Genomic DNA, 25,909 nt, shown 5'->3' with positions numbered 1-25,909 from the left:
TCGGCATTCTATTTTTTTTTAATGGAGTTAATAGGTCAACATTTTTAAGAGAAGGCGCCAGCATAGGATTCGCCTGTCAATCATACCAATAATGTCAGTTTTATAATTTTATGACATGGATAATTTTTAAGTCAAATCCCATAGAACAAACTAGAAACAGGAAGCTTATGCTTGCGTCATCCATAAAAGCCTTTGACCATTTCCCCATTGCCCGAACTGACAGATACCATAATCAGTTTTCCGTTTCACAATGTCCAAGTAAAGTATTGGATAGCTAATTACCAAATAAATTAACTGTCAGATAAAACTTCCTGCAAATCTTTGCACTTTATCTACCAGATAAGCTTATTTGAAGATTGTGAAACGCCAACGAGGACTTAATCGTCAGATAAGTGGCAAGTATTGTGAAACAGGCCCTTAGACAGCTATTTGATCAGTTATAGAACGCCACGACTATCGTGTACGTCGCGTCACCGTGAGCCTTCTCGGAATAGACGACGGTTGATAGCGGCAGTGTACACCGATTTATACAGTGTAGTCCAACTTCGTACAAAAAAGAGCGTATCTCGGGTAAAAACAATTGATGACGCGACAGATATAAGCAGGTTTATTTATTTAAACTTTATTGCACAAATAAAGAAAAATGTACAAATGGCGAACTTAATGCCAAAAGGCATTCTCTACCAGTCAACCATTGGGTCAAACAGAGACGCCTGTGTATGTTGGTGCAGGAAAAATTAATAACATTTGTTATTAAGTAGTAGTATTTAACTATACATAGTGGAGGGACATAGATGTTGGTCACGATCCTCAGGCATGAGGGAATGACGAAGAAGAAGACAGAAGATGCTTGCGAAGTAATCGTTTGAAAACGGGTTTGGTTGGGGCTTGTCGAATAAAGAGTAAGGTTTAAGCATGTTTGCGGCGGGGCGCGCCCAGACGGACCGTCACTGGCGAGCAAATGCGTTCGAGATTTTGAATTTGGAACGAGGATTATTAAATCTTCGAAGTTGGACTACTGGGTCTAAAAATACCTAGTGTATAAAGCAGTTAATCTTAATGAAAATCACTGAATGTGTTCTCGATAGATCATATTTTTTACAGAGCCGCGCGCGTCAGTTGTTGGCCAGTCACAATGTTTCGACAGCAGCCTTGCGAGGAATTGCCACGCGTAGCAGCTCGGTTCGTTAAGCCGTGCCTTGTTCGAGACATCGCGGTCACGGGTGCATCTGCCGAGTGTGGTGTGTGAACCCGTCTCGGACATATTTATTAAAACCTACTTGTCACATTTAGGAAAGCTCGAACCCAGTGTTGCTATTAACAGCGTAGCGCAGTTTGTCGCGCAGCGTACTCCGCTTCTGATAGTTGGGCAGTTTGAGGAGATTGAAGCAGGTGGATGAAGTGGGTAGACGGTTCAGCGGGTCCTTTTTGCGGATCGTGAAGAAACCGCGGATTACGCTGCCTGTAAGAAATATTTTTAATTATTAATTTAGTATTATGATGCACAATTACAGCTGTTAATTTAGCAGCTAGTAGTTGGAGCTTAACAGCGCCATACGATTTGTGATTATTGGATTACTATATTTTGTGTGATGCTCACTTAATAAATTATTTATTTATATGAGGGAAGAAAACCATACTGCTGGGCAAAGGCTTCCCTTCTCCCTTTCCACGTATCCCGGTCTTGACCTGTCTCCCACCAGTTCCTGTCAAAGGCGTCAAGGTCATCTCGCCAGCGCAGTTGAGGTTTGCCGCGACTCGATTATGTGGGGCCCAATTGGTGGTTGATTTAGCCCATAAGTCATCCGTACGGAAAACGTGTCCCGCTCAGTTCCACATCACCTTAGCGGCTTATCATCAGATAATTATTTAAAAAATCCGTATATTTCCACCGAACATCTCAGAACTGTCTAGACAGTGTCATAGAGAGAAACACTAGATATATATCGCGTCATTCACGAAGACGCGTTTTTTTTATTGCTTGTCATGTTATAAAGGTTCCTTCTCCAGCAAAATACCGTAAAACTAAGGTATTCTGAACCATTTTTTTTATATTTAATATGACACTTTTTAAGCAGAAAAAAATACATAACAATCTACAAAGATATGCGCAATGATGTGGTTTTCCGGAAATCTATTTTAATTTAAATGAGTGAAGAATAAAAATCATGAAGTCACCTCTATTTCTTTCAGTTATTACTACTGCTAATTTTATCGAAAATTTATGAAACTTTACAATCTTTCTCACAGAACACTAAATAATTATATGATTTTCTTGCTTTTTGCAAATTCACGCGCCATTCAAAATAAGTCTTAATCCCGCCTAGGTTCCTACCATTACCCCGCTCTCGTCCGTATAGTCAGTGCGGGGCAAGTCGTGTTGCTAGACGGACCTGTGCCGCGTTCTGCGCGCGAGCAAGCGAAATTCTATTTCAAACGCTTAGTTCCGCGGTGCGGTGCAGTGGTGCGGTGAGGGGTATAAGCTCCGCTAACACGCGCGAGGTCATTGGCGTCGGGTGCAGCCTTAAAGGTTAGATTTGACAATTCTGCGCGTCATCGTGGATGACACGAACTAGATATATTAAACTTATATTCGTTTTGCGTTGGAGGTTAAAACCTGGGCTGTAGTCGCGTGCGTCAGTTGATGTATTTGGCAGTTAGAGGGTTAAGTGGTAAAGTTTTACATTACCTATTGTGTCGCCTGTGTCTTCGTCATCCCCGACCTCGACGCACCGAATAGAGAATGGCGGCTTGAGGTGCGCGAACCCGAGCACTGGCGGCTTGGAACATGATGTCACGAACTAAAACGACAAATGTTACGTTAAATGGGCGTTTTCATACCTCGTCCTGCCCACCATACTCAGTTTAAGCCGTTGAAATTTAGACCACATTATTTGGAATATAGAGTTGATTTTCCTTTGATTAAGTAAAAAAGATGTTTCAGTGTAACCTCAACCTATCCATGGTTTTTATTCATAATGGAACATGTCCTTTAGGAATCACAATGGGCAGGACGAAGTTAACTTGTACTTTAAAGTGCCACAAGTCGTGTTTCAGTAACACAGTTAAGTGAAAATGCCGAGATACGGAATTCCTTCAAATAAATCTTCGTGTCTGATCGTCTATAACCATAATTTAATGTTAGTTTCATTTTACTCGGGCAGTAAAAAAAAAACTTTTCTTTTATTCATCCTCGTAATAATAATAAGTGTTAATCCAATCGTATAGTAAAATGGGATCTCGTTAGTGATTAGAGCGCTACCAATCAAAGAGAAATTGAAAAAGAAGTGGAGCAGTCAGAGAAAACTTTGTAGCCACAGTAAATTTAATGCCATCTTTCGACACATGATTAAAACTTTTACAAAGCTAAAAAGTTTCCTTTAACAATCCACCTCAATTTCAAATTCTCTTTGCTACCAACGGAGCAGCGGCTAAGGTTCAAGCCAATTTGTTTATAATACTAACGGTATGAAATGTCCAATGTAAAGTAATCCCTAAATGTCTCAACAATTAAAGTCCGCGGCCGTACACTGCACGTACCTTGAGGAACATGGCGCGCTCGTTCTCGGTGAAGTCTCGCTGTAGAACGTCCCACAGCCAGCACACGACGCGGTGCGAGTCGTGGAAGCCGCCGTAGTACTGCGTGTGGCGGCGCAAGTCGCGCAGGTCGAGGGGGACGTTGTCGCCGCTTATTAAGCGTTGAAGCTGAAAAAGGGAGTGTTAAAATATCGAGCTTGGACTTTTTGGGTTGTGCCAACCGACATATTGTGTCAGCATGCGTTGAAATTTCACCTGCATAAGCGACTGGCATGCAGTACATTTTGATATAGGCATGTTTAGCCCTTAATCTGATACGAAAAAGACGAGGCAGTGAATAAAAAACCCTATTGGCACTCAATAATAGTAAAAATGTATCTAAATGAATTATAGAAAATACAAAATAAAATTGATTTATTCAAATAAAGCATGTCAATATACAGATTAACGATAAAATTATAACTTAAGACTAGCTAAGCCTAGTCAAAAAGTCCTCGAGTTGTACCCGACGCAAAGGTACCCATCACGAAAGCCGCGTTACCACGTTGAATGGTGATGGACAACCTTTGCACCAGGTAGGAACCCGCGCGGGCGTCAGACCCCCTCTCCCTGATTCAACGTCCCACTTCCCTAATGAAGGTAATAATAGCGTCCGACCCCCAGCACCCAGTAGTATCAAACGCAAGGGGTACAACAGTTATTTGTGTCCCAAGGGAGGAAAAGTAGGACATTGCGTTCCGTGTATAAAATTGGCAAACACGCGGGATGGAATGTCCTACGATTCCTCTCGTGGTGCGCATACTATTTTTCTGCTCGACGGAGGCGGAAAGCGGCAACTTCGTTTAGCGCAACGGCAGCAAAGTTGACGCTTTCCGCCCGTAGGGCAGAAAAATAATAATTAACGCCCAGGGCCGCATATTTATCCCGCTTTTTAACCGTGGTAAAATAGTAGTAATATTAGGCAAGATACAAAGGTTATCTTTATGTCCAGTATTTTGCAGTGGCGGATCGTTCAAAGAACTCGATTCCCACCGGCTTGTCTAAACTTCAGCCCGTTGAGTACTTTCACGATCGGTTCATGGAGAAAAGGAAAGCAAAATTAGCTCCGGGTTCCCTACGAATGTTTGTGACGCGCCGCCACTGGTATTTTGTATGTAATTATCAGATAAATATTTTTTGTGACTGCAAAGAAAAGATTCCAATTCAGCTGAAATTGCTTTAAAGCGAATTAAAAAATATACAATTGAGTTGTGGAGAGTAGTCTCTGATTGGTACTTACCTCTGGAGTTGAAAACAGTGACAGCCATTCCGGATTTATGATGGTCCTAAAGCCTTTGATGAAAGCGTTCGTCTGGTCTTTTATTTGCGTATGCATCCGAAAATGTGCCATCAGATGTATGTAGTTGATTCTGTAATTGAATAAATAACAAATCAAGTAAAGATTCTATTTTCGACCAAAAATTTTCGTATGTGCCAAAGTCTACCTGCAGAAATGTGAAATTATGTTGTTATATATGAATTGTTCTCTCAGTGCAGCGAATCTGAACTGTCAGGGCGTGTTAATACGGCACGGTTGCGAATATTCTGAACCAATTAAATATTGTGGCACGAATTTGAACAAATCGTACGGGGAAAGGCCAGTACAGAAGCCTCCTGTTTATCGTCGCGATGTGTCAATATAAAGTTTTAATTTCCAATTCAGGCCACAAGGTGGCAGTCCCTCCAGCGCAATGGTAGCGTGGAGAGTAGGGGAACCTGATTATAAGCGTGAAGTATCAATCTTAAGTTTATGTTTTAGATTTAGGCCACAAGGTGAAAACCCTACAACGTGCACGGACCTTATAGCTTGTTGGAGCCATGTCCGAAAACGTCTAGAGTCAGACCAAGATAAGTTGGCAGCGATTTTGACAGCTCAGACAAGTGACAGGTCAGTGCAAGTGTTATTTTAATCGTCAAACTTCTATGAAATTATGACGTTTACTTAACACTTGTACAGGCTCGGATCAAAGGGCCTACCGCGAAACACGTTCGACGTGCTGCGTCCCTGTCACACTTACGTACGAATTTACAAGTACGACAGAGAGGCAACACGTCTAACGTGGTTCGCGGTAGGCCCTTAGACTCTATCTATAATCAATGTGTAGACAAGTTACTTACTTGTTTTCATTAGTGACAGGAATAGCTTTCCCGCCCGGCACAAGTTCGTGGGTGACGATCTCGCCTAATCGCTCCTCGTCCACGGAAAAAGTGAGCTCCAACGTTGAAATGTCTCCCTGAAAATAGAGTACCTTGGTGAAATTCAGTGGCGTAGTAGGCCCTCGCCCACGGTCTCGCACTTAAGAGCCTCCAGGCCTCGCGCTTAAAGCCTCCAGGCCTCGCACTTAAAGCCTTCAGGCCTCGCGGAAGCCAACGAGGTTTATTATCTTGAGAATACACATTGAAAGAAAAGGACCTCGCAGATGCGACTTCGCCCACTGCTAGATTAGTTCACGATACGCCACTGGTGAAATTGTTGTTAGTTCTGAATATTTTTGTGTTCTTTTCAAGCGATTACTCGTGGTGAAAGGGGATGTATTATATTATAAAAACTCTTGAATATTCCGTGAGACTCCATGATAATTCTCTCTCAACAACTTTACGGATTATAACTCGGGAAGAAGTTTTTTTTTTTATACTACGTCGTTGGCAAACAGGCATACGGCCTGCCTGATGGTAAGCAGTATCCGTAGCCTATGTACGCCTGCAACTCCAGAGGAGTTACATGCGCGTTGCCGACCCTAACCCCCTCCCACGCTCGTTGAACTCTGGCAACCTTACTCACCGGCAGGAACACAACACTATGAATAGGGTCTAGTGTTATTTGGCTGCGATTTTCTGTAAGGTGGAGGTACTTCCCCAGTTGGGCTCTGCTCTAGATCTGGAATGACATCCGCTGTGCTGTGCTCTACCACACAGAGCGAGATGACATTCACAATGCCCATACCTCTCTTGTGGACGTAGTTTAAGGACATACCCGGGTCCTAATGTGACTAAGTAAGTGACTAATAAGAACCACAAATGTGTAATTTTTTTAGAAAAAGGTACTACTTTTTCGCTAACCATAAGGACGAAAATTGCGTGTATCGCTATACGAATATATAGTTATTGTAAATAAACAATAATAATAAATGATTTACCAACTATATTATATACAGGATGATTCATGAGACGTGAGCAGGACCAAGCCTACACAATCAGTAAATGTTAATGAATCGTTCACCATCATATTAAGTAAAACAAGCACGATTTTTTCAGTTATCTCACTTTTTTTAAGGACACATTTGATTATCTACAATCATGGACACCCTACAACACTTAATTAACAAAGATAAAACTTCTTTAACCGTTATGACAGCACTTTGATGATGAAGAAAATAAAATGTCACACCTGACTGAGATACGATTTTTCACAAGTAACCAGACTCCGATGACATTCAATGTGTCACTTGTTATGGATAAAACAAAGAGGGTGACCATAAATGTCATAAATAAAATAAAACTGTTTTTTTGAACAGGAAAAATAATTTAACGTTAATCTCACAAATACTGGTACGAAACAGTTACTGATAACTTACTGAATACGCAGGCTTGATCCTGCGCACGTCTCCTGAATCATCCTGTATATAATATAGTTGGTAAATCATTATATATATAGACAAAAGTATTTTGAATAGCATAATATTATGGAGTATATACCTACCTGGAAGTGTTTAATATAGGTAAGACTGCGGTACAAGTCCCGATCCAGAGAAGGCAGTTCGTCAATCCAACTGTACAGGGCTTGGTTGGTCTGCCCCAGCACCTGACTTAGGAAGAATGACGCGAACGGCACGTCCACTACGATACCCTGGAAGTCATAGTTTAATATAAATACCCAAGTATGTTATTTCCATTGTAAATTAATAGAGAAATAATTAAGCATAGACGGAATCCGCTACTTGACGCTAGATGTTGACTACGAAAATAATAATCGTTTGGGTAAGAAAACGGATGTATGGAGTGAGTACTCTATGCTTACTTATTTCTCTATGTTAAATCGTATGAAGTATATTTATTTTAGTGGAACCAGAACAATTCAAACAACTTTAACCATAGATTTCGATGAATTATTGGAGTTAAAACTACGTATTAGCAAAAATGTATCGTCGTCACTTGAATTTTGTGCGCCGCTTGCTGTGACAACAAGCTACTAAAGAAAATTAATTTATTTTCTTGAAAATGTTAAAATACTCGTTAGGTAATACCAAGAATACGCAACTGAACTCCGTCGGATTATGTAATTGGAATTATCTTGTTTATTACATAGCTAAAAATAGTAATAGAATACTGTCAGAATCATACCAAAAGATAAGTACCTCGTAAACGGCCTTTCCCAGCATACGGCCAATAAACTCGAAGAGCTGCAGGTGGTTGTCCTGGAGACACGAGGTCGGCGATGGGTAAAGGCGTTCTTCACTTGTCACTCTGAACAGGTTCAGAGACGGATCGAACACGCGCTTTATTGTCTCCTCCAAGAATTCTGAAACAAAATTCATACATAAAGGTATAGAAGGTGTCTTACAATGAAGACAGCGCGTACAGTTCGCGAGCTATCTGGAAAACACCGTATTAGTCAGAACATTTATCTTATAGAGTTTTCAATACGAAATAGTCATTGATTTAAAAACATATATTTTTCTTTCCACTTGTATAGTTACGCTCCGTGATTGTTATGCGATGTAGGGTTCTAGGTGATTTGGATATTCCATAGTGTAAGTATTGAATAACCAATCTATCTAATGGTACAGGTATACTTTGTCACTAACATAAAGATACTGTTCTGGTTTAACCCCTAAATCATAAATCATTTATTCCTCCTATTCCTATTATTATTAATTTCCTATTTATCCTGTTCGCTCTGTTGTCACTACAAATGAACTGTCCCCACAGGCCCTACCAGGACACACTAACCTTTGCAATCGCCGTCCTGGTCGATACCAGCCTCATCAAGCACCTGCTTGTTTGTTAAGCGTACTCACATCACGTCCTTGAGTGCTCGGTTTGTAATCTGTAGGCCTTTTAGGTATAACACCATCTGCGTCTTTACATGACAATAACCTTTAAAAACGCCGTACTAGTCGATGCCAGTCTTATGCTCGCTTATGAAGCGTAGTCGCACTACGTCCTTGAGGGCCCTTCTGGGCAGTGCTGCTATAGTTATCTATAGCCGTCCTCAACGTACTGTCAATTCAAGCTGCCGCTAGGTTTAGCACCACCTGCTTTTACAAGACGACCCTGCCAAGACACTAACCTTTGAAAACGCCGTCCTGGTCTATGCCAGCCTCATCAAGCCCCTGTTCGTTTATAACGCGTACACGCACCACGCCGTTACGGGCTCTGCTGGGCAGTGCTGCTAGTAATCTATAGCCATCCTCAACGAGAAGCACTCAACGTACTTTCAATTCGAGCTGCCGCTAAGTTTAGCACGACCTGCCTTTACATGACGACCCCGCCAAGACACTAACCTTTGAAAACGCCGTCCTGGTCTATGCCAGCCTCATCAAGCCCCTGTTCGTTTATAACGCGTACACGCACCACGCCGTTACGGGCTCTGCTGGGCAGTGCTGCTAGTAATCTATAGCCATCCTCAACGAGAAGCACTCAACGTACTTTCAATTCGAGCTGCCGCTAAGTTTAGCACGACCTGCCTTTACATGACGACCCCGCCAAGACACTAACCTTTGAAAACGCCGTCCTGGTCTATGCCAGCCTCATCAAGCCCCTGTTCGTTTATAACGCGTACACGCACCACGCCGTTACGGGCTCTGCTGGGCAGTGCTGCTAGTAATCTATAGCCATCCTCAACGAGAAGCACTCAACGTACTTTCAATTCGAGCTGCCGCTAAGTTTAGCACGACCTGCCTTTACATGACGACCCCGCCAAGACACTAACCTTTGAAAACGCCGTCCTGGTCTATGCCAGCCTCATCAAGCCCCTGTTCGTTTATAACGCGTACACGCACCACGCCGTTACGGGCTCTGCTGGGCAGTGCTGCTAGTAATCTATAGCCATCCTCAACGAGAAGCACTCAACGTACTTTCAATTCGAGCTGCCGCTAAGTTTAGCACGACCTGCCTTTACATGACGACCCCGCCAAGACACTAACCTTTGAAAACGCCGTCCTGGTCTATGCCAGCCTCATCAAGCCCCTGCTCGTTTATGAAGCGTACTCGCACGACGCCCTTGAGCGCCCTGCTGGGGAGTGCTGCTAGTTGTCTATAACCATCTTCAACGAGACGCGCTCGACGGACTGTCACTAAGGTCGAGCGGCCGCCGCAAGCGCGTTCTGTTAAACCTAGCACCACCTGCGGATATGTAAAGGTTTGTATTCTATTATTGTATAGTATTTAGTTTTAGCTTATTTAAAACATCCTTGAAGAAAACAATAGAGATAGTCGATAATTTGATTGATCCTTTAAGACGGCTGTAACGACGTTTTAGTATCGTGTTTTAAGTTAACCATTTATTAGCATTGTTTCCTTTGAGTGTACTCAAGTTGATTAGCCAAAACGAAATAATATAAAGAATACTTAAAAGACCGTGTTCCTTTTGAGAATATTGCCAATTTGAAGTATTTGAACTAGAATAGTAAAAATTGTGGATAACCTTTTCGTCTGCAACAGCGCGTCTGAACAGTCTAACTCTTTCGCCATGCGCAATCATATGCGGGGTCTTTTGCACCAGCACCTGAAAATGACAAAAAAAACTTCGAATAGTATTGTCCTAAAAACAATTTTCAAAAACTGTTGAGTGTTGAAATATCAGTTATGTTCGTATAGGGAGCGAGAGCTCCCTGTTTATTGAAGCGAAGTGAACATTTAAATTTCTGATTTAGGCCACAATGTCGCAGTCGCAGCTTTTCAACGCTCATTGTCCTTAAACACGAGATGTTGTGTGTGTATTGATGCCAATCATTCGTTGCTTTAGCCTCCCAAGTAAAGTAGCCTCCCAAGGTCCTTTAGTTTTAAGAAGTCAAATGCCACTCTAACCATTCTCCGTTCGGAGACAAGTAACTGGTCTTATTGCGACGGAATAAGGTCTACTTGCTGCGGCTTCTTGCTATTCTCCAAGTCCGCCATGAACTGTCCCTCGCGGATGTCTCGGACCAGCCAGTGGTTGTCGGGCGTGTAGGAGCGCCGGCAGTCGCGTCGGTATAGGACGAGTAATAGTGTGTGTAATAGGGAAGCGAATAGTTCGTTAGGATGTTTCTTTACCATTCTACCGTTCGTAGACCAATATACAACTGTATTGCGATGGAATAAGGTGTAGTTTACCTGTTGCGGCTTTTTCCCCTTCTCTAAATCGGCCATGAACTGTCCCTCGCAGATCTTTCGGATCAGCCAGTGGTTGTCGGGCGTGGAAGAGTGCAGGCGGTCGAGTCAGTATAATACGAGTAATAGTATGTGTAGGGAAGCGAATAGTTCGTTAGGATGTTTCTTTACCATTCTACCGTTCGTAGATCAATATACAACTGTATTGCTATGGAATAAGGTGAAGTTTACCTGCTGCGGCTTTTTCCCCTTCTCTAAATCGGCCATGAACTGTCCCTCGCGGATCTCTCGGACCAGCCAGTGGTTGTCGGGGGTATAGGAGCGTCGGCAGTCGCGTCGATATAGGACGAGTAATAGTGTGTGTAGGGAAGCGAATAGCTCGTTGCTTTGGATGTTTTTTAGATCTGTGGACAAAGGCCAAGGAGTTAAGTTTCCAAAAATTCCAATGAAATTGGGACACAGTGACCGGGGTGGCCTAAACGGGCACTAAAGGTCTCAGACACTTTCTTTTAGTAAATGGTATGGGCTTGTGCACAAATCACGCGAGGTTTTTTCGGCTACTTTTTTGACCCCCCCTCCCCCTTGGTGATATTAGGTGAGGTTCTTGGCTAACCTCCCCTCCCCCACATAACCTCACGTGTATTATTATTTTATTTTTTTCATTCGACCTAATTTTAAGATAAATAGTATCGCATAGAGCAAATCTTGTTTATGCTCGCTATTTTGAAGTGCCAAGTGAAGATTTATGTTTAACGAAACCGAGAAAAAGTATGTAGTAGATATTTTATCTTAGTTTCGTTCACTATTACAACATACACGTGAGATCTCCTTGTGATTGAGTACCTACTTTTAATCATCGTTCGAAAAATATAAGTTTTATACAATTATTTCTGTTAGATTAAAAAAGGGTACTCACCAAACAGTTGATTCATAATAGACTTATAGACGAACATGTTTAGAAACAGTGACATGTTTATAAAGTCCTGCAGCTTGAATGGTTCTTGTTGCTCATACATTTCCATATCATCTAAAATCCTGAAAGAAAATCAGCCTTATCAATACATCAACATACAATGTTAGCAATCACTGCGTAAATTTCATGGATATATTTTAGTTAGCCCGTTAGTGTCCCACTGCTATCGTTGTTGTGCTATTTCGGGCCAGTTTTGGGGACGACTTAGACACCCACATGCATATATTATTTGAACGTTTTTCTTAGACATGATCTATCTATGTACAAGGAGAAAACGTAGAACTATCGAATTTCTAAATATAGACTTAACATTCCATACAGGTACGGTCACGTCTGAAAATATCGATACGAAAAAATTGACAAAAATATGTATACACGACTTTATTGCAGGACTGGACTTTAACCTCTGGTCGCATAATATCTTTTGTCATATTTTTAATTGTCAAAACACTTTATGCATAAAATTGTAAGTCATAATTTTTTTTAGTCAGAATAATTCCTGAGCATAACTGGGTTTTTCTCATAAATTAGTTATGTCATAATTTTTTTAAGTCATAAATTTAATTCGCATAAAATTTTAGGTTAGGTTCGTTAGGTATGCACAAAAAATATATAACAACTGCTACGTATGTCATAAAATATTATGGCTAAAAATGTATGACACAATATAATATGACTTTTCATTTGTATGTGAAATGATGATTATGACACAAGTTGTTATGCGTATGAAAGATATGACTTAAACTTGTATGCAACCCAATATGGACCCCTTTATTGCCCGTATGTTAAGGTAGTGTATTTTCGTATCGATATTTTCAGACGTGACTGTACGTGTACCTAATAAAATAGGTAAAGGCATGTTCTGAAAAAGTAACTTATTTCTCAACATGCTTGTGTTGAAAATTCTCTTTATCTCAAGACTTTTTGTCACTTTAAGAAAAGAACTGCTTTGTCGCTTCAATCTCGATAAAAAATATTAGTTTACCCCTCGATAAGGTTCCGGCTTTATAAAACATTATTATATTATAATTATCATAACGAGCCCATTGTGTCGCACTGCTGGGCAAAGGCCTCCCCCCTCTTCTTCCACTCATCCTGGTTTTGAGCTACGACCGGCCAGTCCCTCAAAAAGGAGTCTAAGTTATCCCGCCATCGCCGACGAGGTCTGCCAGATCCCCGGTTTGACTCGTGGGGCACCCAATCCGTGGTTATCTTGGCCCACAAGTCATTCGGCATGCGGCAGACATGCCCAGCCCAGTCCCACTTTAACTTGGCCGCTATAAAACATACTTATACTTATCCCTAATATCTGGCGACACAATAGGTTACTATTTACTATATGACAATGACATTGCCTTTCCTCTACCTCTTACACATTCACATCATGTGAAACTGAATAATGTCTTGTAAACCTTTCAAAACGTATAATAATTGTATACTTACGTGACATAATGCGTCATGCAGTCAGCGAAGAGTATCAACATCTGAAACTCTGGCGCCGACGTCTTCGTATTTACAGCTAGGAGATCGAGAAATGATTTCAGTCCACAGTTTGGTCCCAACGTGCAAAGAAATTGCCACAGAGAATATAATATTTCGTCTTGATTGCAAAGACCTGAAACATACAAATCATACGATTTAATGAGTTGTAAAAAGCCATGTACAAAGTTTTACTATTTATTTCTTAGGCGATAACTCGTAAAGTTGGTAACCCTTTGACCGACAGGGACGTCCTCAAACACGCCCGGTAGCAATATAATAATATTAGTCTTCATGCATTTCAATTAAGGTTTACGATGGCGCGTTATATATAATTGGCGTGACGTTCAACGCGTTAATGGAGAGGTACAATGATACCTCGTGAACGTCTACTGCCACACCGTAGGTTAATAGTAATCGTAGAAAAATAGTTATTTCCTCCCGATTGAAAATTCATGAAATAACGGACTATAAGAAGTTGGGTTGAAGGAAAAAATGGCGCCTTTTCTGCGCGATTTTAAATTGTGTTATGACTATTTTATTTTACTTTTACTTAAATTATAAATGCGATGTTAAATCTTACCTGTTAATATATCTAGTTTAACCTGCGTCATAGTCTGCAATGCCGTGTGATACATTGAGCATATTAACGCAGCTTTGGTACAATCGGGAGATCCTAGTTTCCTGTAGTTTTTATTTGCATTAGCCCTGAAAGTATAAAAGATAGGCGTTGATAAAAGAAAGTTAAAAACATTAAGCATAAGGTTAAATTTGTCAAGCGTCAAGTTAATTGAACCGGTCGGAGTAATATTTAAAATTTAAAAATCTATAAGGGTTCCGTTTTTTGCCATTTGGCTACGGAACCCTAAAAATGGCGGCGAATTTTTTACCGATTTAAATTCTGCGACAATTCTGGACCTCGCGTATCCATTTTAAAAGGAATCAAATTTAAGATTTGTTACATATTTATTCTTGTCTTAAAATACACACTCTTGCATCTATCATCTCTTTTACCTGACATGACACAATTTCTGATAATACAAACCGCAGCACCTACATAAAGTGTACGTACAAAACTCAATCGGTCTTATAACTCACAAGTTTAATATGGCGACCACTTATTTTCTATTACTATACGATCACAGTAGCTTGACTATTCTTACCTATTAGTTCTAGCCTCAAATGCCCTCCTTATAATAGCAGCGGGGTTATGACTCTGCACCGGCGTGGACGGCTGCGAAGGCCCCGCGCCTTCCTCCCCGCTTACACCCGCGTCTACCATCTCTTTCAGCGGAGATGACAGCATTTTCTTCAGCAACGGGGCTCCCCATAGAAGAGAGAGCTGATAGAAGAAATGTTAAAAGATTTATTGGTAAGTTTTTATTCTCATAGTAGGTTTTTCATCATAATTTGAGACTATGAGACGCGTCTAACAAACCAAGACTCAATGGAGTTCAATTGTTGCTTTAGATTTTTTTTATCAAGATCCATCACAAGACAAATATAAATAAAACTTTGTAAAATCTGCTTATTTCTAACTCTGTGTCCTTTCTTGGCTGATAATAAACTATTAAAATGTAGAAACACAAATTCAGCATTCTGTTTACGTTTATGTCATAATGGCAACCTTAACCTCAGATGAGCCATTACTTGTTTGCTGTACAATTTAAAAAAAGGTTGTTGGAACCTGCGTGCGGAACTTTCCCAAAGACCAGGTGCCAGTTACTTGACCTCTCTTACAGGATACGTATTGCTGACACGAGTCGAAAAACTCACTAGTAGCTACCGGCCGCTAGCCGGGTATCACTTCTAGCTACTGACCAATATCTAACCTGCGTGCGAAGGTTCCCCATAGTGGGCGGGAGATACGCGTCGAAGCTCTGAGAGAATCAGCCGGGGACCGGATGCCAGTTGCTCAGGTTGCCCTTCTTACACCACGTATTGCTGACACTAGCTGTTGACCAGGATATCTAACCTGCGTGCGAAGGTTCCCCATAGTGGGCGGGAGATACGCGTCGAAGCTCTGGGAGAACCAGCCGAGGACCTGATGCTAGTTGCTCAGGTTGCCCTTCTTACACCACGTATTGCTGACACTAGCTGTTGACCAGGATATCTAACCTGCGTGCGAAGGTTCCCCATAGTGGGCGGGAGATACGCGTCGAAGCTCTGGGAGAACCAGCCGAGGACCTGATGCTAGTTGCTCAGGTTGCCCTTCTTACACCACGTATTGCTGACACTAGCTGTTGACCAGGATATCTAACCTGCGTGCGAAGGTTCCCCATAGTGGGCGGGAGATACGCGTCGAAGCTCTGGGAGAACCAGCCGAGGACCGGGTGCCAGTTGCTCAGGTTGCCCTTCTTGCAGACCACGTATTGTTGGCAGGAGTCCAGAAATCGGGTTACTACTAGCTGTTGACAATGATTTTATTTTGATATTACATAAATTTTCATCCGCATCGGTTGAGATGTGTTTTTGACTAACGAGAAAACCCAACTAACCTGCGTCTCAGTAATTTTCAATGATCAATATTTTACACTTAAAACTGATGAATTGATGATAACAATTGCTTCATAAAAGAAGCGAAAATTAAGATTTATATTTATTTCCAAATAGCACAGGATCCTCTTATGGTAGACTACGCAGATCAGTAGACTACGTCGAAAATAGATGCCTCAACCTCACTGTCCAAGGCCCTAGATCAAGCGGCCGCGGTAGGCCTAAGAAGCGCTAGCTGGACGTCGTGACAGCGGACATGGAAGAGAACAATCTCACACCCGAGGATGCCAAGGACCGGGCAAAAAGGAGAAAATTAAGTAGGAAAGCGGACCCTGGCACAAGGCTGGAAAAACGCTAGGTTGAAGAGAAGAGCACAAGATCCTCTCATTTTTAGCGATAGGTATATAAGTAGCCAAAGTGAAAAACCCAAAAATATAATTTATTGCATCAGGCGTTACTTTGCGGAAAACTGAATTAATTAAAACAATAACATTGCTTTGCTAATCCGCGATATAGTAATGTGTTAGTCAGAGTTGGTGTAAGTATAATGGGATAGCACTAGGTAATTGACCATAAGTAGATGTGTGCGTGTATATTAATAGCTAAAAGTTGGTATATTCAATTAATTCAACGAAACATTTGTAATGTTTTATGTTTTGACGCAACATATATATAGGTATGGTATAGGCATAAAGCAAGGTTTCTAGAAATATCTTTACGAAATAACTATGTTAATATAAGTGACAGCGCAAATATGTCAGCAGACTAACTAACGATTGTTAAATGTCATTGTCATGTCAAAATGTCAGCGAGTCATTTGTCATTTGATATTTATTGGACTAATGAAGCGTTTCCGAATTCATGGGTTTATCCTGAAAAAAGTGCGGCGATACTCATAGGGGTGTGCTGTTCTGAAAATATCATAGGGGTGTGGTACGGTCAGCTGCAGAGATAACTGACCCCCCTTGAATACAAATTTGTTTGCAGGGGGGGAGAGGCTCAATTATTTCTGCAGCTGTTCTGGACATAGTTTCTATATCGGGTTTCCAATGTCGACATGTAATTGTGGCAGACCATTTTTAAGTAGGTACCGTTTTCGGAATAATTTGTAATCCTTACTTACACCTTACTTACTTTGCTTTACTATAGTAACAATCCGTCTTCTCGCATAATGCACACGCAAGTAAGTGGTACCTACTATATACAATAGCCATTACCTATTGTATATAGTAGTTAAATAACAAGCATTTTTGAAATTAATAAGCGAAAATAAATGTAATATTATTAAAACAATGTCGAAATTCCAACCGACACATCCTTGTTTCCCAAGAGGAAGTATGCTATTATTCATAATTAAGTCCGAAAAAAACTGTCATTACACTCATTACTGAAGGACTAGGTCAGTACAATTAGTGACACCGAGCAACATGGGTGTGCTCGTGGCGCTGTGTTTGCTGGCGGTACTGAGGGCTGGACGCGCATGCTGGGGCCCACGCCTGAAGATCTACGGAGTTGCACAGAACTACGACAATTATATAGCACAGTACGGGGATACCATCACGATCATCTGTACCGGGACACAGTCCAGAAATCTCAACATGATACATCAAACGAACAGCATGGATGACGGTATGCAACCTACGAAAATTGTTAACAGGACAACGATAATGCTGATCGTGAGGCCTGAGATAGAATCTCACGAATACACGTGCATAGATGAAGGAACTAATTGTGTTGCCAAATTGACAGTGAACGTAAAACCTGTTATTACTATTGAATCACCTCATGTGCAATATAAGCGAATTGGAAATGAAGTTAACTATATTGTGCCGGTCGGCGAGGATTATGAAGTAATATGTTCTGGTAATTCTGATCTTAGGATTCGTAAAGACGGACAGAACGTACAAACTCGCAGACTAAACGATACTGCTGTAGTTGCAACGAAGCGACACGAAAAAGAACAATTGCAATTGTGGTATGAATGCGAACACGAGCTAAACTATGGAAGTTCTAGTTTAATAGTTGCTTTCGACTATCCCCCAGCGGCTGACAATTTCTGGTGCATCGAATATAATTTTCAAATCAACTGCCACTGGTCAATGGTCGGACAGTATGTAACATTCACATTATTTTACGAGGATGAAAATGGGAATATTATGCGTCTGTACGAGGATCATATCGGGACAAAGAAAACTAGAAGCTGCGAATGGAGCATGGACGATGTATGGAGCCACGGTTTGAAGGTCGGTGAAAATTTGTCTCTCGTGATGCAATCGTGCAATCCTATATTTTGCTCAAATGAGACATACCATTTCAACATGGATCAGATTAAAAAGATTGATTCTGTCGTTGGCTTAAAGCTTTTAAAAACATGGTCTCAAAGCGCTGTGGTGAGTTGGATAGAGCTTGGCACTACATTCGGGGATAATTTCGATCGATCGCTGGAGTATAAAGTAACGTATCGTCTGCCAGGAATGCAACAACAAGAGCTAAAGGCCTCCTCGTTGCGAGTTACTTGTACGCGTGAATATGAAGGCATTCCAATCAACGTTTGCGAAGGAAAGCTACAACTGCCCTGCCCCGGTAAACGTTATGAAGTCAAAGTTTACCGTAAACGGGCAGGTAGTCCTCGCAACGACGCGTATTGGTCAGAGCCTGCCAACATTACTCTTCGCACGGACATCATACGAACCGGCATGGAAGAAATAGAACTGATATGCGAAGATGAATCTGAACTAATAGAGTTACAAGAAGAATTAAAAGCTACGGAACGTAAAATTGATTTGATAAAGAAAAGCTGTGAAGAGAAAAAATTAAACGTCTGCAGTGAAACTTTGTCGTCAGTTGGTATAGACTTGAATAACACTGTAGAAGAACTTGGAAGAGGTTAAAAGTAAAGAAGTGATCCAATTACTTAAGTATAACATTTAAAACTTTCGTGTTTTGAACACATTAACTTACATATATAACCGAGTCAGGGTCTACAGCGGGTGGCCGATATTAAATTACATTGAATGTGTACTGAAGTATAATCATAATTGTTTCGATTTGCATGAAAGTGAATACTAATAATTGTAATGTTATAAAATATCAGTATTTCGAAGCTTAGACTAAAAACTCTAAAAAAGTCCCTAGTGATTAAAAAGTCGTTGTTTTTTTGGATTATTTTTTTAATATTTGAACACTTACCACAAAAGTAGGATAATAGCTCTCTGCCATAGCATGCTCGCGCTCTAAATGCGCCAACTGAATCAAGTTAGCAAGCAGGCACAGTGCGTAGTTCCCTTCAAGCGTGTTGAATACTATCCGCATATTCTGATCCGTGCTGAGGAACTCAAGGCATTTGTCGAACATGGCGTGCGTACGGAATGCCGTTATGGACTGTTGGAAATAAAACAAATATTAACATTGCAATTTACTTTTTTTTGTGACGTTTAAAGCGTTAAAGGAGGATTCCCGCCATTCCCGGGCTATTAACTACTTGGTCAGAAAATTTAATAAATAAGTATAAGAAAAACATATGGACATCACGAAAGCGTTTGACCAGGCCGATTATGAAATAAGGTTTAATAAATACTATTCCTGAATGCTTATGAATAGCCGCGAAGAAAAGAAAACGCAGATATGGGCCGTTCCGAACGAGAAAAAACCTTTTGAAATATATCAACCGTTCAAAACATCTTGCAAAATGTGGAGTACCCCAAGTCAGTATAAAATACCTCAATTGTTTGAGGTTATATCAATCATACCAATACTCACTTCAGGCGAGATCTGCTGCATGTGGAACACCAGCGTTGGCACAGACAATATTTGTATGATGTACATGGTGAGCAGCTTCTCTGAGAACTGAGCGGAGACGAGCGGCCGAAGCGAGAGCGTTACCACGGCAGTCAAAGCGACGTTCTTGAGGCAAACTTTCTCACGACACAGCCCTCGAAGGAGAAGTGACTAAAAATAACATTAGATTAAAAACATTTTTAAGGTAGTAGATTTGTAGAGTAATTAAAGAAGAATTCAAAGCACTTTTTATTTGCGGTTGTCTCCTCTCTCTACTTTGAGTTGCGCCCCGAGAGAACAAAATTTCTAACCAAATGTATGCCCCTCAGGAATTGCAATCAGCTGGCGACGCCCTTGGCTAATGACGTCACCATATTGAAGTTATATAACTTAGAAAGTGCTAGATAGTTGTATTTAATACAATAACCAGTGATAACACAGTTCACTGGCATGACCTCATAATTGTTCCCTATCTTACTGATATGTCATGTTACACAAAAAGCTTATTTATTTGCATGTATATTGTCACGTAACATCATATGCAAAAAAGGTTGATGCATACAGAATATTTATTTAGTCACCTGCAATAATTTAAAGGGATGAATATATAGGTCATACTGAGCAACTTTTACTATGGAAACAACCCAGAATTCGCGAAAAAAAAATTACTGTTAAATACATTTTGGATGTCTGACTCACATTTACTTTCGGAATTTTTTTTTCGTGAATTCGTAAAAGTTGCTCAATATGACCTATATATTCAGACCGTAAATTATTGCAGGTGACTAAATAAACATTCTGTATTTTCTTATGCTTATATTATGTAGGTAAAAACCTTAACTTCTGTGTTCCTAGTAGTTGGGATTGGGATAGGTATTAGAAATTTGTACTTAAATGTAAAGTATGCATACTCATTATTTACTTAACTGGGTCATTTTACTCTGCTTTGTACACTACACTTTTTAATTTGGATTGTTTACGAGCTCTTTCCATCGAAATACATTTTTGTTTCCATTCCGTTACCAATTTACATAGGCTTTGTATGAGGGTAACAAAATGGAAGAAAGGATTTTTTTTTAACTTTTTATTCATCTATTATAATCGGAAGAGCTCGTGATTCTGAATAAAAATTCCCCAATTAGACAAACAAAAGTGTAGCGCACAGTCTTCGTCAAAGATACGTTTACAATTTTGCACCTTATTCTTTTGCAATAGGTATGGCGAAAAATGTAACGTTTGGCGTCGACTATACATAATCCCATTATTGTCACTTTCCTGTTCAAAACGTGTAAGGTCGTTAAGACGGCTACAAGAGAATAAGATACAAATATGATGGGTACACGAGTCGCATAACATACATGGACATTATGCAATTAAAATGAACGCCAATTGAATGTCACATTCATTAATTGTAATAGGTTATTGCTCTGTCTGCTTATATGATTCATATATACCGTCCACGTGTTTTAAATTAAAATATATTGGTAAATTAATAGCAATGGGAAAATTTTATATTATTAAAAGTCCATGCAAAGAGCGCTGGTAGCCTAGCGCTAAGAGGGTGCTACTTTCAATCCGGAGGTAGCGATATCAAACCCCAGCTCGAACCAATGTGGTTTTTGGAACTTATGTATATAAAATATAATAAATAATAATAATAAAAACGAAACGGGACTAATCCCAATAAGGCCTAGTTTACCCCCTGGGTTGGAAGGTCATATGGCAGTCGCTTTCGTAAAAACTAGTGCCTGCGCCAATTCTTGAGATTAGTTGCCAAGCGGACCTCAGGCTCTCACGAAGCTTGCAGAAACACGACGAGCTCGCAGTGTCATTGACTGTCTGCATCATGGGCGGGACAGCAAAATACATATTTACGCGCGTGTGATAGAGATAGGAACAAGCTCCTATCTTTACCTGTTACCTATGTCCAGGTGACCAAAGTATTCGTCTGTTAAAATCACCTAAGTACATATGCTAATTTAACAATTCCATTAGTGAGCGAGCCGTGACACCGTGTTATTTTTTATTTCCGTTAATTTCAAGGATGCATTCTTGAGCTTAAATTAAGCAACTTTCTCAAAGACACCGGTAATCAATAATTTATTTTTATCTTATAAGGCCCTCACGAGCGTATACACTTGCCTTAGGGCCTGTTTACATATTGATTAGTGTTTAGTACGAGTGTGTACATTTGATACTAAACGTAAATACTATCTCGGACGATTGATGTTCGAAATGACAATGATATGTCATAGTTATCAATTATTGGTTGAATTAAATGTAATGCCCGTGTTAAAACAACACAATATGCAACATTTTATTACTTTTTATAAAAATAAAAAAATAAAAAAAAATTATACATATATATATATTTTTAAAACTATGTCATTTAGTTTCCCTAAACGAACTTAGCCATACCTTGGAGTTAACGGAATTAAAAAAAAACATGGTGTATAATAATCATCTGTGTGATCTACTCACGTGTCTATTAGTGGTTAACAAGCAGAATGGCTGTATGAGGATGAGGGTAGGCGGATATCGTACCACATAGGAGCTTGAAACCGTAGTGAAGCCACAAGCGTGTTGCCATTAGTCTAATTTTGGTTAAAGACCAATAGATAAACTTAACAATGATTACAGGTCCTATGATGTATGATTAAATTACAGGAGTGACACATTCACTGCATGACGAAACTCCTTTTTTTCTAAGTAATGATTTAAAAAAATCAATGACGAACCTTCAAAGTCAAGTAATATCCTTTATGGAACAGCGAGCCCATAACATTGGCACATAACTGGTTCATCCCTCCCCGGAGCTTCTCAAAATTCTTCATCCGGGTGACGGCCCAAGTGTTGGTTGCTGTGAAGGCGACCAATGTGTGCAGAAAGATAAGTATACTCTGCATATCTACGGGTGACTCTGGTTTTAGCTCCTCGAGGTATGTACAGCATTTGAAAAGCAGGTCTTTGATGTGGGCTATCCATCGCAAACTGTAAAAAAAAAACTGACTAGTAACCCTCGTCTTAAATATATATAAATAAATAAATAAAAATTAGCATAGATGAGCTAATGAATACGAGGCAAAGTAAGATGCGCAGTGTAAAGTAGTATAGCCGCAAATTAGACAGATGAAGTATATATACAGATAGATAGATGTATAGATAGATGGCGATAGTGCTATATGACCACATTTATTATGTGGCTGCCAAGGCCTAACATTTGACGGTCATAATGATAAATAATGTAAGATTCGATAACTGATCATTGATTTGTTATAAGCCGATTTTAACCAACAACCTAGAGACACAGCACATTAAAATTCTCAAACACGAAAAGTTGTTTTAAACTACCATCTCCCACACTGTTAACTGTCCATCGGTGGACCTTATTACAAAAGGCATAAGGGCCACCGATGGACAGTAAAGAATGTTGCTGTTTGTACCTACTCATACAGCCTAGGTGTACAATATATTCGAATATTACGGAAGAGCGGAACCAGCTGTCACAGATAAAATTACTTTACTAGAATGGCCCAAACTTGCATAACCTAATCTATACAAAACCTGTAGGGCTAAGATGGTTGGCTCTTTATCATTTGTCACCATGCATGTCACGTTCTAACAAGTATGTAAGTGCGAAAGTGACGCATGACATGACAGGTGATAAAAATGTGACCATATCACCGCTGCTGTACAGTTTAGCCAATTTGTTTTTTCTTTCATTTCCATAAATAACATAACATGTTACATTGTTCTAGACCGGACCCGACCTTAATAAGAAACATTGCATGTTGCGTGTCACATGCATATAATTAACGTAATATCGTTAATCCTGAGCTATTTTTACCGTGTAGAATGAGTCAACTTGCCAACAGCTTAGTGCAGTGGGTCAATACTGTTTACTTATGACCTGGATTGTATATTAAGTAAATATTCTTTATTGCACCAATAATAATACATTTTACATGTAAAACTACAAATACATTATTAAGGAATTTTTTTTGCAGAAGAAAAATATTGGTTTTACGTTTTCTGCACACAACATGTTATTCATTTTTACACCTTGGTGAAAATAGTAATTACAGCGTATAAGTAAAGTTTTTTTTTTATTAGCAGATAAAAAGTGTGAGTTTACTTTAAAACATTAATATCTGTCAGTAGGTTTGTCTAAACCAAGTCACATAGTGGCAGCATCACGGCTAAAAAGGCTACTTTCACTAAGTTATAACACAAACAAATTTTCACAAAAACTGTCATTATCTCTAAAACAAGACTCGATTTCAGGAAACTCGTGGTCAAGAATACACCTTTAAAATCTTTCAGGTTTAATTGGCCCGTGGTGTATAACTGAGATATAATACTTGGGCCTTTTTGCAGCCATGATAGCCAGACTAATGATTGATTAGAGTCCACAATCTTGTTGCACTTTCAACTTGATAGTGTAAGTTGGGGAGTAAATATACACCCAATCACCCAAATTTAAATAAGAAAATCTTGAAATAAATATATGTAAATTCGAAATATTTTTATAATGCAGATGAGATTGCGAAATATACTAATGAAACTTGTTTGTCATAATTACCTGTACTCTTTGTTCAAAAACACTCCAACATAAGACATCTTCACTGACTCAGAGTGGAGACTCTGCACAATGTATTTGCATAGTTTTTCAAATCTTTTTCTGTCTCTTTCTTTCTTGAATACCAGAAACAGCTGACTGGCTGCTTTGTAGACTTCCAGAGCTGGGACTAGCTCCAGTGGTTGAGGTGTCTCATCTTGTGTGATTGGTGGGTCCGGGAGGAGGTGGTCAAATTCATCCCTGTAAGGATGATATTGTAATATTTATAATTAATGAATAAAGGAACAAGCAAAATCTCTGTTTATTATGTGTACACAGTAATACTCATCACACTCTACCACAGGTGGTGGTGGACCGGGCCTAAGCTAAAAAGTAGAGGCTGAAGATGGAGTTTTCCGAATCCAAATATTTGTCCAAAGTTTGGTTCAGATCTTACCAAACCATTTCAAAATGCTTCAATTTTATTAGCAGCTAGAGATGAATTGCATCCTAGGAAATTCTCTGAAAAAGAACAGGTCGAAAGACAAGGGGCTCCACAAACAAATTTTGTATGCTCCAATTAATCAAAACATAGATGTTTTGGTTATTTTTTGATTCAGCATGTTTCATCATGTGTTTTAATGACAATGGGAAAACATAAACTGATGGAAGAGAGTACTTCAAAAGTTCTGGAGGAAATTAAACGATGTAAAAAAAAAACTACCAAATACGAACACTGGAAAAATTGCTCAATATGCCCAATATAAAATAATTACCGAATACTCAGCCCATCTTTACTAAAAAGCAACCTTATGATCAATTAGATGTAGAATCTCTGTTAACTTTTATGAATAACATACTTTATGCATTGTTGCTTCAACAATTAGAATAAAAACCATGTCAAATAAATTCATACCTAAGAAAAATGATGTTCAGAACCAAAGGTGCCACATATAATAATAGGTTCCAACTGGAATCCTAGAAAAGTCTATGATATGTTTCTCCCCCTTTTAGTTTTACAACAAGTACTATTTGTATTATTTTATTAAATATAAAAACTACAGCTCTACCACCTTCACATGTGTATCCTCATTGTACTACCAGCCTTATCATATTTTGTCATTCATTTCATACTTGACGCTCAAGTATTATTTCACTATAATTAAAACAGCTAATAAAAACAGGATTTAAGAGGATTTTTTAAAGGACTAAAATTGAACACATATCAATTAAGAATCTGTAATAATTTAAAGAAATATGCTAATAAGATTCCTCTAATTTCTAAATTTATGAGTAACATGAGTAGTACTCACAATATCATTCGTAAGAATTTTCGCCTCGCCAGCCATCCTCTTATATACGCTTGTACCTTCACAGCTGATTGTTCCCGTTTCTTCTCAAGTGCCCGCTCTTCCCGAGCCGCCTTCGTCTGCTCCAGAAACGTATCCTTGCTTGTCATGGATTTCGAAAACATCTTCGACCGATTAGTGTACGTTATACTGCTTTGTTATTATTGTATACTCCCTTAGCCTAGTAGTTGTCAGGTCATATCGCCCGACCTCAAGCTCTACGACTTATCCGGGTAAATATAACATTTTCACAAAACTTTTCTCCTTATTTGTTATATTGCACTCTCTTAATGTATCATAGGTGGGAGATATATTAATTTTATAAAAATTACAACAATAAATCCCCCTGCGACCGGAGGAGAGAAAATTTTATTTTGACATTTGTACGAT

General features: G+C 39.6%; 1 protein-coding gene across 1 annotated transcript; it reads right to left on the bottom strand.

Moving 5' to 3' along the window:
• LOC133521575 (ubiquitin-protein ligase E3B) lies at positions 1 to 25,909 on the bottom strand. Its single transcript, XM_061856609.1, has 20 exons — positions 25,484 to 25,909; positions 24,195 to 24,431; positions 22,351 to 22,603; positions 19,595 to 19,783; positions 19,025 to 19,216; positions 15,601 to 15,747; positions 14,503 to 14,681; positions 13,923 to 14,047; positions 13,304 to 13,475; positions 11,804 to 11,922; positions 11,119 to 11,291; positions 10,223 to 10,303; positions 9,723 to 9,921; positions 7,932 to 8,095; positions 7,277 to 7,423; positions 5,695 to 5,810; positions 4,817 to 4,946; positions 3,541 to 3,705; positions 2,690 to 2,801; positions 1 to 1,462 (listed from the first exon to the last, which is right to left on the bottom strand). The coding sequence occupies exons 1-20, from the start codon at positions 25,642 to 25,644 to the stop codon at positions 1,290 to 1,292; spliced, it is 3,234 nt and encodes a 1,077-aa protein (XP_061712593.1). The 5' UTR covers positions 25,645 to 25,909; the 3' UTR covers positions 1 to 1,289.

Source organism: Cydia pomonella, chromosome 9 (genome assembly GCF_033807575.1).
Source record: "Cydia pomonella isolate Wapato2018A chromosome 9, ilCydPomo1, whole genome shotgun sequence".
NCBI lineage: Eukaryota > Metazoa > Arthropoda > Insecta > Lepidoptera > Tortricidae > Cydia > Cydia pomonella.
The sequence above is the reverse complement of the archived record's forward strand: the minus strand, read 5'-3'. Positions and strand labels throughout refer to the sequence as shown.

Bases quoted from the DNA above. Each gene is read 5' to 3' on its own strand.
- LOC133521575 (XM_061856609.1), bottom strand. From the start codon at position 25,644: ATGTTTTCGAAATCCATGACAAGCAAGGATACGTTTCTGGAGCAGACG. The intron at 15,748-19,024 runs GTAAGTGTTCAA...CATTGTCAACAG, and splicing joins GCTATTATCCTACTTTTGTG to CTAGTAGTAACCCGATTTCT. The intron at 2,802-3,540 runs GTACGTGCAGTG...TTGTCGTTTTAG, and splicing joins AGCGCGCCATGTTCCTCAAG to TTCGTGACATCATGTTCCAA.